Source organism: Ictidomys tridecemlineatus, chromosome 15 (genome assembly GCF_052094955.1).
Source record: "Ictidomys tridecemlineatus isolate mIctTri1 chromosome 15, mIctTri1.hap1, whole genome shotgun sequence".
NCBI classification, from domain to species: domain Eukaryota; kingdom Metazoa; phylum Chordata; class Mammalia; order Rodentia; family Sciuridae; genus Ictidomys; species Ictidomys tridecemlineatus.
Window position 1 is genome coordinate 32293114 of NC_135491.1, and position 13819 is coordinate 32306932.

Here is a 13819-nt window from a genome sequence, read left to right on the forward strand (position 1 = left end):
GCTTTTTAATCTGTTATTCTTAAATAAAAGCCAACATAACGAAAGATTATCAGACATCTGAGATAGTTTCTCATATGAAAGATAGAGGCTGAAATTAAACCATTAGAATGAACTTGAAGGAAAGGGAAAAGTTTATTTTTGAATTATAATTAATTTTAGTGAAGATATTTCAGATACCATACAGTGGTTTTGAAGGAACAAAATGCTAACAAAAACAATGAGAGCACAGACAAACCTGTAAATTACAGGAATTGAAGAACTGAATGGTGGAATTGAGAAAAGAATGGGAAGATTTATAAATCTAGAATATCTACAGATTTTTTCAGGAAAATTTTGTATATATGTTTAAAATATGCACTATTCAGTTTCCAAACCAGTGAGAATATAAGGGATTGAAATACAAAGTTATTTATCGTTCTGCAACAACACAGAAAGGAGGGAATGAAAACAATGAAGTGGTAAAAATAAATATATGTAATCACACTATATATATATCTGTCCCTGTGAAAATATAAAAATTGTCATATAGGGAAAAATATCTGTTTTTAAGCTTCAAAGAGATGTTATTAGACACCAAGCAAGAAGCTGAAAATAGGGATTTTAAAAAGAGATTTGCTAAGATCTCATTCTATAAGCTTTTAAAATAGAGATTTATTGTAGGATTACATGCATAATATAAACCTTAAAACTAACTACTGAAATTTAGTGCCCTTAATACTAAATACTTAAATACTTTTATGCTAAACATTTCTTCATCCATATATAATAATTATATAAACAGGCATGGAACAAGAAAACAAATTCAAGGTACTGATGATCTCTGGGAAGAGGGAATAAGTGAACTGGATGAGAAAAGTCTATGTTGGGACTTCAGAAACAAATATGAACTATGTGATGATGATGATGATGATAATGATGATGATGAGTAGGGATACTTTTTTAAAAATATTGTGCAACAAAATCTCAAGAAATGATGAATTTAGCTATCTTGAACAGGAACCCCTAATGGCCAACCTAATCCATGTTATTAGTAAAATCAATTTTTGAAAGACAAGAGGCCAATCCTATCTTTTAGTAACTAGGCAGCAAAAGTAAAATAGAGGGATAAGTTTGATCTTGTCCTTTTCACATGTAGAAAAAAATCAACCTGTTTGGGAACAAAATGGAAATTATAATGATTATTCTAATTAGACATACAGAATTATTAGATAATTGGGGGGTGGGAAGTGTTTTAATATTGTGACTGGGTTAATATTGTTAACGAACCCAGTGCCTCATACATGCTAAGCAAGCACTCTACTACTGAGCCACAACCACAGTCCTTAGAAAAAAGTCTTTCATATTATAGGTCTTCATACAAATTTCTCCTGATTTCACATGGACTTCTCATTTTAACAGGCCTATCAGCTCCTGTACCCAGGGGTCGAAAAGGGAAAAAAGTGAAGACTCAGACAAGTTCATTTGATATACAAAAAGCAGAATGGCTTCGAAAATATAATCCTGAGCAACTACTTCAAGATGAAGGCTACAAAAAACATATAAAACACCACTGTAATAAGTAGGTAGTAGGGTATTTTAATACCATTTCTTAAAAGTTTACCTTTCTTAATTTATCAACAATCATAAAGCATGTTATATAGAGATAACATTGTCTTAAGCTAATTCTGCTAGTAATTTAATCATGTATCCTTTGGCAATCAGGATATCTTTGTGTCACTGTTTTCACCAACAGATAAATAGAACTGGCCTTCAGATGAACTCATTATCTTTTACTGGGAAAATAATAATAACATAGAGATTTTGTAGAAATCTTTCATATATTGATACTAATGAAGTTCATTTACTCATTTTGTTATAAATGTATATATATTTAGCCAGGCATGGTGACACATGTTTATATCAGCTCAATTCACAGTAGCTAGACTATGGAACAAACCTAGGTATCCTTCAACAGATGAATGGGTAAAGAAAATGTGGTATATATACTCAATAGAATATTATTCAGGTTTAAAGAAGAGTAAAATTATGGAATTTGCCAGTAAGTTGTTGGAGTTGGAGAATATCATGCTAAGAGAAATAAGCCAGTCCCACAAAACTAAAGGTCAAATGTTTTCCCTAACGTGCAAATGCTAATTCACAATAAGGTGGGGAGCCCTAGGGAAGAACAGCTTTACCTTAGATTAGGTAGAAGGAAGTGATCGGAAGGTAGGGGAGGGGATGTGAGGATAGGAAAGATAGTAGAATGAAACAGACATTAGTACTGTATATATAATATGTGTGTGTGTGAGAGAGAGAGAGACTACATGACCAATATGATTCTGCAACATGTACACTCAGAAAAGTGAGAAATTATATCCCATCAATGTATGATAAATCAAAGTGCATAAATGCTTTCTACTGTCATATGTAACTAATTAAAACAAATTAAAATTTTTTTAAAATATACATATTCAGCCAGGCATGGTGACATATGCTTGTAATCTTAGCAGCTTGTGACACTAAAACAGGAGAACTTCAAGTTCAAGGCCATCCTTAGCAACTTAGTGAGATTCTGTCTCAAAATTTAAAAATAAAGGGGAAAAGGATTGGTGATCTATCTGAGTGCTAAAGCACTCCCAGGTTTGATCCCCAGAACACCCTACCTCACCAAAAGAAAATTTATGTACAGATTCCTTCCTATCTTTAACCCCTTAGATGAATTTTTTTAAGTGAATAATCTTTGTTCCTTTTTATTTTCTCTTGTTTTCAGGGTTTTGCTTCGTGTAAGAATGCTATATTATCTAAAGCAAGAAGTCATTGGTAATGAGTGTCAGAAAGTATTTGATGGAGTAGATGCAAGGTAAAGTAAATAATGTGTATATTCATTTTCCACTAACACGATGAGGCAAACATTATATTGTCTTAGTTAAGTGGCTCCTTAATTCAGGGATTCACAAATAGGAAAATCCCCTACCTTGGGAATTAACCCTTGCCAATTCATTGACATTTTTCTGCTATTCTTATCATTGGCTTGTCACTAAAAGTTGTAATCATAACAATATGGTGGTGATGATAAAGTTAAGAATGATTTGTAACCTAGATGCCATTAAGGCAGACAAAAATATATTGACTGATTCATTCATCTCTTCAGAAACGTGTGTGTGTGTGTGTGTGTGTGTGTGTTTTGCTAGAGTTTGAACCTTCTCACATTAACCTCCTACTCAACTGTTTATTCTTGGCAACTGATATCCCTCCTTCGTTTTAGAAAAAAGGTAGGAAAGCTTTCAAACAGAAATTCCCTTAGCTCTCTGAGACAGGGTTTCCTTATTTTGCTCTTATTGGCCTTGAACTTCTGATCTTTCTGTCTCAGCCTTCCAGCACTACACCTGGCAGTCTCAGTTTCTTGAGCTTTTTCTAAACCAGCATCTTTTTTCTTTTTTCTTTAGGCATATATTCACAAAATCATGTACTTCATCTTGTCATCACCATTAATAGCACTACTTTTTAAATATGAATTCTGACCCTCAATTCTGTCCTTCCAATTCCTTAACCTGGATACTTCTCATAATTCATTAACCTCATCACAATGTCCCTTTTCTTATTACTTATTAGGTATTAGCATTTTCATGCCCACTCTTTTCTCATTATTCAACCTAGATTTTATAATTCAGGTGTCTATGCCTAAACTAAGTTCTTTAATTCCCTTTGCCTGCCTTTCCCTCTGTTTTACATCTCTGCTAACCTCAGCTCAGGTGAAACCCAAATATTCTTTTACTTCTCACATTCTTTAAGCAGATAAACATTGTTGAAAAAAATCCTCAAGTCATGTGAGATGTACTCACATCAAACAAGATTAAGCACATGCTGTTTAACCACTGTGCTAGTAAATTCGCTTTCCAACTTCTTATGAGGATCATCTCTCACCTCTTTTCTTAACCCTTCCTTCCACCCTACCACCAGCAACCTCCAATAATAAGGTTGATATATATTTCATGTAACAAACAGTAAGACAAGAGCTACCTTTAGTTCTTCTTGCATATATTTCCACTTATTCTTCCTTTAAGATACTGTAGAGATGGTCTCTCTCCTTAGGTAAACCTTGTGGCTTATAATTTATCTGTTTTTATCTTGTAAGAATTTTACTCCTTTGGTGATCATTCTATTCTGAAACATTTGTCTCTCCCCTTCCTTAACTCTTATTTCCTGAATCATTCTGGCATACGTTCAATTGATTGTCTTTGCATTTATTTTTCCCTCTCTATACCTTATCCTTCAAACAGTAGCCATAGAAATCTTTTCAAAGCAATAATCAAGTCATACCCTCCAGATGCTTCTTGTTTCTCAGAATAAAAGCCAAATTCCCATTGACCTTTTCCTTCACTTTGCCCTTCACCCAGAATAGTCCAGATACGCTGGTCTTTCTGTTCCTCTAATATCAAAGTTTATTCTATGCTTCTCTCCTGGTCCTACTACCCTTGCCCCAGATCTTCCATAGAATTGCCCCTTCAAATTATTCAAATCTCTAGGATTCCCTTCTCTGGTAAGTCTGCCTTGCCCACCTCAGCTACAGTAGCCCACCAGTTAGTTATCACTGATTAACTTTGTTTTATCTGATTCATAATACCTTTGCTATTCAAAAATTGTTCTTATTTTCTTATATCATTTTTCTCCCTTCTTTTCAATTTAACCTGCTTTAAAGGTAAATGCATTATCTGTCTTATTTCAAGCCTTAGAATCTGGGACGTATTAAGTAATACTTAAATATGTGGTGATGAATTGACTGATTCCCTTGGACTGAATGGGTCTGATTTCATGATTTCCCAGGGTCTGCTCTCTGGATTATCCCTTTCTTTTTCTTTTCTTTTCTTTTCTTTCATTAATCTAGTGCTCTTTGGTCTCTCGTATCTTATATTCCATATATAAATGTACTTGGTACATACACACACACACACACACTTAACACTTTGACCCAGTGTCTCCATTATTGCGCGTGTTGATTTCTTTTTTTTTTTTTTTTTTTTTTTTTAGTTGTAGTTGGAAACAATACCTTTATTTTATTTATTTACTTTTATGTGGTGCTAAGGATCGAACCCAGGGCCTTGCACGTGCTAGGCGAGCATTCTATCGCTGAGCCACAACCCCAGCCCCACACGCTTGTTGATTTCGAAGCTAAACTTGTTTTAGGAAGAATATTTATTATTTGGTGTCTCCTTTTTCTTCCCTCCCATGCTTTGTGCACTCCACAATGCAGCACTTCTACCTCCTAACTTTACCACACACTTCAAGATATTAGCCAACATTCTTGCTGCTAAATATTATGTATATGTCATATTGTTTACCTTACTTTACCTGTGTAGAACACTTTGTGGTTTTTAAAATGCTTCTGTGGTACCATTCTCCTATACTGTTTAGCTTTCTGCTTGCTGCTTTTCAGACTTGATTCTATTGTCTTTTAAATGTCAGAGAGTCTTCCCTTAGGCTCTCTATTCTTGTTTACTGATCTTAGGTGTTGTCTGTGGCTTCATTTTTCGATCTCCTTGCTGATGTCTTCCAACTCTCTATTTGTTCAGCCCACATCTCTCTTTTGAACTTCAGATCCACATTTTTCAAATATGCCATGATTGATTCCTCTTGCCTCTTGTTTTTATGGAAACATTCTCCCATTCTTTGATTCTCCCTCTCATTCACCTGACATCAGCTCAGCCATTCATGATTTCTCAAATCTGAGTTAGGCATGTACTCAGATTATCATATCATGGTCGTCATCACATAGTATTGCAGGTACTTCTCTACAAAGGGCATCTGGTATAATTCATTATTGCCATTGTTGGCATAGTGAGTGCTGTTTAAACATATTTCCAATGAATGATTTAGCCTGGGGAAGTTTAAGAAGTCCTTATGCAGGTTAAAATATATGAGCTAAGTCTTTAAGAACAGAAATCAACAAGAGGTATGCATCTAGTTCATGTCCTTTTTGCTAACAATTTACAAAATCCTAATACTGGATAGCACTGACTGACTTTGTTTTCACAATTTAGGAAAATTTTCGACCTAGGAATTACTGTATTCTGAGCTAATTATCTCCTTTAACCAGATATCTCATCATGCCCTTTTTAAAAATTTTTACCATATTACAAGAAAAGGAGAGTCATTCTTCCTTTTTATTTTTTTGCACTAAGCTAACAAAATTTCAATTTTATCTTAATGCAAACATAGGAACAATAAAGTGATCACTTAAAGTGCTGACACATTCCTTTAAGAATTTAAAGGAAATCCGGTGGCACACGCCTATAATCTCAGCATAACTATAATCCCAGTTTCTTGGGAGGCTAAGCCAGGAGGATTGCAAGTTTAAAACTAGCCTTAGCAATTTAGCAAGGCCCTAAGAAACCCCTGTCTTTAAATAAAATATTTTTTTAAAAAGGGGCTGTGCATATGGATCAGTGGTAAGACCCCTGGGTTCAGTCCCCAGTCTAAAACAACAACAACAACAAAAAAAAAAAAATAGAAAGGTATCTTTATCCCTTTCTCAAATTTTTGGTTTAAAAACTTTTCTGGGAAAATAGTTATGAAAAATAAAAAGTGAATTACTATTACTTATAAAACTTGTCTTTTTCATTGTCATTGTCTTTTGTTTCAAGTATTTTAATGGTGTCATATCATATTCTTTAATCTAGGAACATGTGCATTATCAGTTTATTTTTATATGAAAATTTATTTTGTGTTCCCAACAACAGCTAATCTACAAAATGAACTTTTGTCATAGAATCTATTTTGAATAGGAAATTCTTCATTTCTTTAAATCTATAGGTCTTTGTTAGTCAATTCATGAAAGTATACTAACAAGACAGGTGAAATCTACTCAGTATACTTTATTGTATTTTATTGTATCTCTAATTCTGTAAAACTGATAATTCATGTATATCAAATATAATAATTATGATAATTATAATAAATTATCATATGATTTTATGTAGTAATTTATTCCATTTGATTTTTTACCCCTTTGAATGTTGAATATAATAAAAGAAAATGTAAATATAGATAAGAATTGATGATACTTATTTGCTAATAATTGTCAAACACAAATACATGCTAGGCTAAAGGAGACAATGATTTCAATTACTAGGGTAAAGAATTGAAAATTTCAGCTGTTTTATACGTATGACTTCTGTTTTAGAGATATTATATTTGTTACTTAGGAAAGGTCTCTGAGAAAATAATAGTTTTCAAATGTTAGGCACAGGAGAAGAAAGTTGCATTTGCAAAATTTGCCAGTATTATACTTCTTTCTTACTCATAAAAAATAGCCAAGTTACCAAAATATTCTGAATTTATTATTATAATTTTTGGTACTATATTCTCATAGCATAGAATTATTTGTATAAGCATATTTATGTATTTTAGTTAAACTTGCCATTTTTTTTTATTTTCTTAGCAAAAAGTGGTGTAGAAGAAACAATTTGTTTTGCAGTGTAAAACAATTCATTTACACTTTCAGGGCTGTTATATGCAAAATGACATATTTCATCCAGATAATTTGTGGCAAGTTGTAAGTTGAAAGAATATGATTCCTTAATAAAACTTATTGAAACTTAATCTCTTTCTTAAAAACCACATTGCTTTCAAAACTATGTAAATATTTGCCTTCTTTTTTTTTTTCTTGTTTGTAATAATTATATCTGTCAGATGCACTGGAACACCTATATCAGTCTAGCCTTAGAAACTTAGAGCCTGTCTCAAAATAAAAAATAAACAGGTCTGGAAATGCAGTTCAGTGCTGGTATACTCTGGGTTCATCCCCCGATACCATAAAAAGTAATTCATTGTGTTTTATCATGATTTTTTTTTTTAAGTGATATTGATGTTTGGGTACCAGAACCAGACCATTCAGAAGTTCCTGCTGAGTGGTGGGACTTTGACGCTGATAAGTCTCTCCTTATAGGGGTTTTTAAACATGGTAAGTAAGAGTTAAGGTAGGGGGAACTCTTTCTATGTACAATGTTATTCAAATAGTTCTCAGTTTATTGATTTCCTCTTATAGCTTTATTCTTATAATACTTTTTAAATATATTCTGTATTAAAAAGATAATACTATCAAACTAGGTCCATCAGTTACTACATTTCCTCATTAGAGGGTGGTATTCATGACCTTTCTCTCTCAGATGTACATTTTATACATTTCCTCTCTCAAGAAAAATTACTTTATGAAATATGTGTGTGTGTATGATCAGTTTATTCTGTTTTTCTTAACAGAATTTCATCTAAGTTTTTATAAATAATTATTATCAGATCATGTAATATTTGTGATAATTTCTAAAAAATATGACTCAATTTTTCTCATTTTAATATATGGTCCCTTTAGTTCAGGAATATCACCCACCAAAAATATGAGAATGCATATATTTATATGTCTTCCTTCTTTTAATCTTTTTTCCTTTGTAATTGGTGACACTTTCAGGATATGAAAAATATAACACTATCCGAGCAGACCCAGCATTATGCTTCTTGGAAAGAGTGGGAAAACCTGATGATAAAGCAGTTGCTGCTGAACAGAGAGCCAATGATTTTATGGATGGGTATGTACATTTCAGAGTCATGAATTCTCCATGTATGTCTTCTGTTCAACTCAGTCAGGTTTATCTTTAAATGATGTAGAAATAAGATAATTAATTGAAGTTCAAAATCTCAGAGAGCTATTAATACTTTAGTACTTGACCATACAAAGTAGGATAAGGAACAGATTGTATGACCTGTTTTAGTTTTGGTGCCTAGGATTGAACCCAGGATATTATGCATGCTAAACACATGCTTGACCACTAAGCTGTACCCCAGCCCATATAATTGTCCCCCCAACCACTTGGTACTGGGGATTAAATTCAGGAGAGCTGTACACAGAAGCATATCTCCAGTTCTTTTTATGTTTTATTTCAAGAGAGGGTCTGGGTAAGTTGCTTGGGCTGGCCTTGAACTTGCAAAAACTTCTTGCCTCAGCCTCCTGAATCTCTAGGATGATAGGTTGCACCATCTCTCCTTACAATACCTGTTTCTTTGATGAATCTTTTATGTTTTTCACTCTAGTAGTGTATCATGGCTGCTAGTCCATAAAATTCTAGAGACAAAAGAGGGAAAAAGAATGGCAAGAATATAGTAGTTGCAGAGAAAGATGATAATTGTTCACTATCCCTCTTATAAGGCCTTACATCATCTTTCAATTCTCCCCAAAAGAGAAAAATAGGAGATATTTCAAGGATAATAATAGAATACATTTAATATTGAATTGGGAATAAGAATAAATTGGTACTAGCTCTTTTTTTACTTGCCATATAGTAGCATTTATGATATGGCTTGCCCTACTTTAGCTAGAAAACAGATTTCATTTCGATTCTTAAACTAACAGATTCTTCCAGTGAAATTTCATTTGTTTGTTCTGTAAATAGAAATCATATTTGTTAAAATAATTATAGCATTTGTTGTAATTTTAACAGGGATGTGGAAGATCCAGAATACAAGCCTGCCCCAGCCATCTTTAAAGATGATATAGAGGTATGCTTTGGATCATATTTTAAAATTCTGCATTTTAGGTGTTCCTTGGTTTCTCTTCTATGCTTTTCTTTCAAGTTTTTCCTTTGTATGTTTTCTGTATATATGATTCTTCTGTTTCTCAGAAGATTAGCTAAGCAAGTGATCAACTTCAGTTGACAAACATCACATAATTATTTTGAATTTGTTTGATCTCCTCTCCTAGACAAAACAAAAGCTGATTTAGACATGTGGCTGTTATGGATTTTGCCCACATGCTATACATCTTCGAGCTAGGATAAACAGTGTCCAAGGCCAAAATTCCCAAACAAAGTAATAATTAGATGCTAAAGGCATACAGTAAGAGAAACTGTATCTAAATAAGGTGGTTTGAAATAGAGGATAGATCCTAGAGGAATTATAAGCAGCTACAGCATAGTTAATAAGTGTTCTATTCATAGAATTTCAAAAGGAAGAAGAATTGGAGGAAAATAATCCATGAATGGAGAAAAGGATGTTGAAGAAGATGAGGATCTCTATAATATTTATGAGAATATGGTAAAAGACTAGATGTTACTTCAGTTTGTCATGTTCCTCATGGTTACTAAGAACATTAAATATGAGAATGAGAGAGAAGATTCATGTCAACGTGTATTTATAACTAAAATACTCTATGAAGTCTGGACTCTCAAAGGCCAGTATTTTTTGGACAAACATCACAAGATAAGAACAGGGAAATTTATTTCAACATGGGTTCTGGGTAGGAAAAAAAATATTATCTCCATTAATAATTTATAACCATAAGACTACCTTCTTATGGGTTTATGATTTGGTTCTTTTACTTCATCTGCTTAATCCAGGAACCCTCGAGAAAAGAATGTAAATAAATAGGAGGTCCTTAACTAGGTACAGTGTCACATGCCTGTAATCTTAGCTACTCAGGAGGTTGAGGAACAGGAGGGTCATAAATGTAAGGCCAACCTGGATGAATTAGCAACATCCTGTTTGAAAAATGCTGAGTGTATTGCTCAGCAGTAGAGCATTTGTTTAGCAAGTATCAGACCCTAGGTTTGATCCCCAATATGGGAGCCAGGGCAGGGGCAGGAAAAACAACTCCATAAGCAACAACTTCTTTAATGCAGATTACATGATTCCTGAAGATGAAGCCAACATTTAAAAAAATACATGAGGAAAAGTTTGCCATAATGCCCAGAACAGTGAAAGAAAAAGCTGCTTTTATGTGAACTTCTGCAGACTGAGAACTTCTGAGCCCCTCCCCTTATATGCTGGGTATAAATCTCTGAACCTCCCTGAACTTGGGGTTCAAGGGATTGATTGATTGATTACAGCAAAGGCTGTACCCTCTGGACCTGGCTGCAGCCAAATAAAACTGTTTCCTGCTAAAAAAAAAAAAAAAAAAAGTTTGCCGTAAAAGATGTTAACATATAACAAAGAACAAGTTTAGAGTTCTGAGAATTTTTTTAACTGTTGTTTTTTTTTTTTTTTCCTCGGGGTGGGGGGCTACCGGGTAATGAACTCAGGGGCACTCATCCACTAAGCCACATCCCCAGCCCTATTTTTTATTTTATTTAGAGACAGGGTCTCACTGAGTTGCTTAGTGCCTCACTTGTGCTGAGGCTGGCTTTGAACTTACAATCCTCCTACCTCAGCCTCCTGAGCCACTGGGATTATAGGCAATAACTTTTTTTAAAATCTTGATCTTATTTGTTAATTTTTTAAAATATCATTTATTGTGAAAGTTTTTTGGGTTTTTTTTTTAAGAGAGAGAGAGAATTTTTAATATTCATTTTTTCAGTTCTCGGCGGACACAACGTCTTTGTTTTTGTATGTGATGCTGAGGATTGAACCCAGGCCGCACACATGCCAGGCGAGCACACTACTGCTTGAGCCAAGTCCCCAGCCAGTTTTTAAATTTTTTTATGTGGTGCTGAGGATGAAACCCAGTGCTCCACACATTCTAGGTAAATCACTACCACTGAGCCACAACTGTAGCCTCTAGAGTCTTGAGAATTTCTGATAATGCATCCATTGAAATAGAAAATAAGCAAAATTTTAAATGATTAAACACCATAAAGAAAGAACTAGGAACTAAATAAAAGACAAGATGATTTTAAAAGACTAGGAAAGCCAGGTACAGTGTCATATACCTGTAATTCCAGCTGCATAGGAGAAATGATTACCCTGGAAGTTTGAGGCCAGCCTAGGCAACATAGTCAGACCCAAAAAATAGACAAGGAATATGTGAAAAATTATTGTATATACATGTAACAATGGGAAATGTAGTCATTTCCATTTAAATAGACAAGGAATATGTGAAGAAATAGACAAGGAATATGTGAAAAATTATTGTATATACATGTAACAATGAGAAATGTAGTCATTTCCATTTAAAACTCACTGATTAGGTTAAGCATTTTGTTAGACAAATTAGATATACCTCATGAGAGAAGAAATGCTTTATAAAACAGATTTAAGGAAATTCTGAAAGTGGTGTGCAGTGGTTCTTTCTGGAGTAGAGAGAAACTACATGGTAATTCAAACAGTTTAATGTAAATAATTATTTATTATTTTGTGATTGCAATAATGAAAGAATAATACTGAAAGTCACAGAGAACTCTAAGAGGGTAGGATTATGGCTCAATGAAAGAGCACTTGCCTCACACGTATGAGGCACTGGGTTTGATCCTCAGCACCACATATAAATAAATAAATAAACAAATAAATAAAGGTATTGTGTCCATCTACAACTAAAAAAATATTTTTAAAAAGAGAATTCTAAGAAATTTAGGAATCATGAATTGAAGGAGCATCTTCCTCTCTTAGGACTAAAGTAGAGCATCCAAGGTAGAGCCCTGTCTACCCAGAGCCTCAGACCAGACTTTGTTGGGAGGACATTGCTATGGCTCATTGAATGGCAAAAAAAAGTTGTTATGCTGGTGTACTGATTCCCACTTGCTGGAAATCTGCCCTCTAGAGTTGCCAAAGAAGTTGTATGGATACTTTGTTGTAAGTCTGCCCAAGTCAGAGGTAGCTGGGGGGAAAAAAAATTAGGGCCAGTAGATGCTAAATAAACTGCTCAAATTACAGGAAGTGGGCACTCAGGAAGCATCTTATATGGTGAGAGCTGAGCTCACCAGAACTAAAAAGGAAAAATCTTTCTCCTATGTGATTTCTCTACTTCCTTCTGTTGACAAAGCTTAACATCATACTGGCTAATAGAGGAAAACATATTTAAACAGTTTAGAGAGGCAATAAATATTGAGAAGAGAGATGATTAATTAATAACCAGCACAATGGAAAGTATATTATCTGAAAAATTTCCAGCTCTTGAAAGATATGAATCCCAGATTTAAGAAATAAAATGAGTCTTTGTAAGATAAATGAAACTAAATGCACTCTATAAAAACATCCTGGAGTTCTACAAATAAGACAAACAAAAGAAGTTTTAAAACATCATCATCAAGCCGGGCTTCGTGGTGCATACCTATAATCCCAGCAGCTTGGGAGGCTTGAGGCAGGAGGATCCCAAGTTCAAGGCTAACCTCAGCAATTTAGCAAGGCCCTAACCAACTTAGTGAGACCCTGCCTTAAAATAAAAAATAAAAAGGTTTGGGCATGTAGTGGTAAAGTACCTCTGCATTCAATCCTTAGTACCAAAAAGAAAAAAGAAAGAAACCATCAGAATCTCCTTGTTATGAGGCAGTGCAGCCACAGTCCAAGTTGGATCTGTTTGGGAAGGGAGAGAAAACAGTAGCTGGCATCCAGGGAAACTTCTCCAGGTGAGTGGTACTGGAGAGGTGTGTAGGACTCTATGTAGCCAGTCACATAAAAATAATAAATAATTCAAAAAAAAATTTTTTTTAAAGTCATGATCAGCCAGTTGCAGTGGCGCACACCTGTAATCCTAGCAGTTTTGGAGGCTGAAGCAGGAGGATCACAAGTTCAAAGCCAGCCTCAGCATCTTAATGTGGCTCTAAGCTTAGCAAGACCCTGTCTTGAAATAAAATGTAAAAAAATGGCTGGGGAGATGGCTCGATGGTTAAGCACCACTGGGTTCAATCCCTGGTACCAAATTAATTAAGAAGAAGAGATGCCATAATCTGAAATGAAACAAAGAGCCCTTTTACACAGAAATTATGATAATTCTAACTTCTGACTTTTCTAAAATGATAATAGAAATTAATAGACATTGAAAACAATTGCCAAAGTACTAAGTATAATATATTGTTAGGCTGCCTAATTGAAGACGCTCTGATGATGGACAAAAATTGGAACTACAGTACAAGTAAACTATTCA

General features: G+C 34.1%; 1 protein-coding gene across 14 annotated transcripts in view; it reads left to right on the forward strand.

The window, feature by feature from the left end:
- Chd9 (chromodomain helicase DNA binding protein 9) overlaps nt 1–13819 on the forward strand; it is a 246550-nt gene that overhangs the window by 201051 nt on the left and 31680 nt on the right. For all 14 annotated transcript variants that reach the window (XM_078032313.1, XM_040279558.2, XM_078032311.1 and 11 more), the window contains 5 exons: nt 1399–1558; nt 2750–2839; nt 7836–7939; nt 8441–8558; nt 9468–9525. In XM_078032313.1, coding sequence (XP_077888439.1) covers nt 1399–1558; nt 2750–2839; nt 7836–7939; nt 8441–8558; nt 9468–9525 — 530 coding nt within the window. The remainder of the gene's footprint in view (nt 1–1398; nt 1559–2749; nt 2840–7835; nt 7940–8440; nt 8559–9467; nt 9526–13819) is intronic.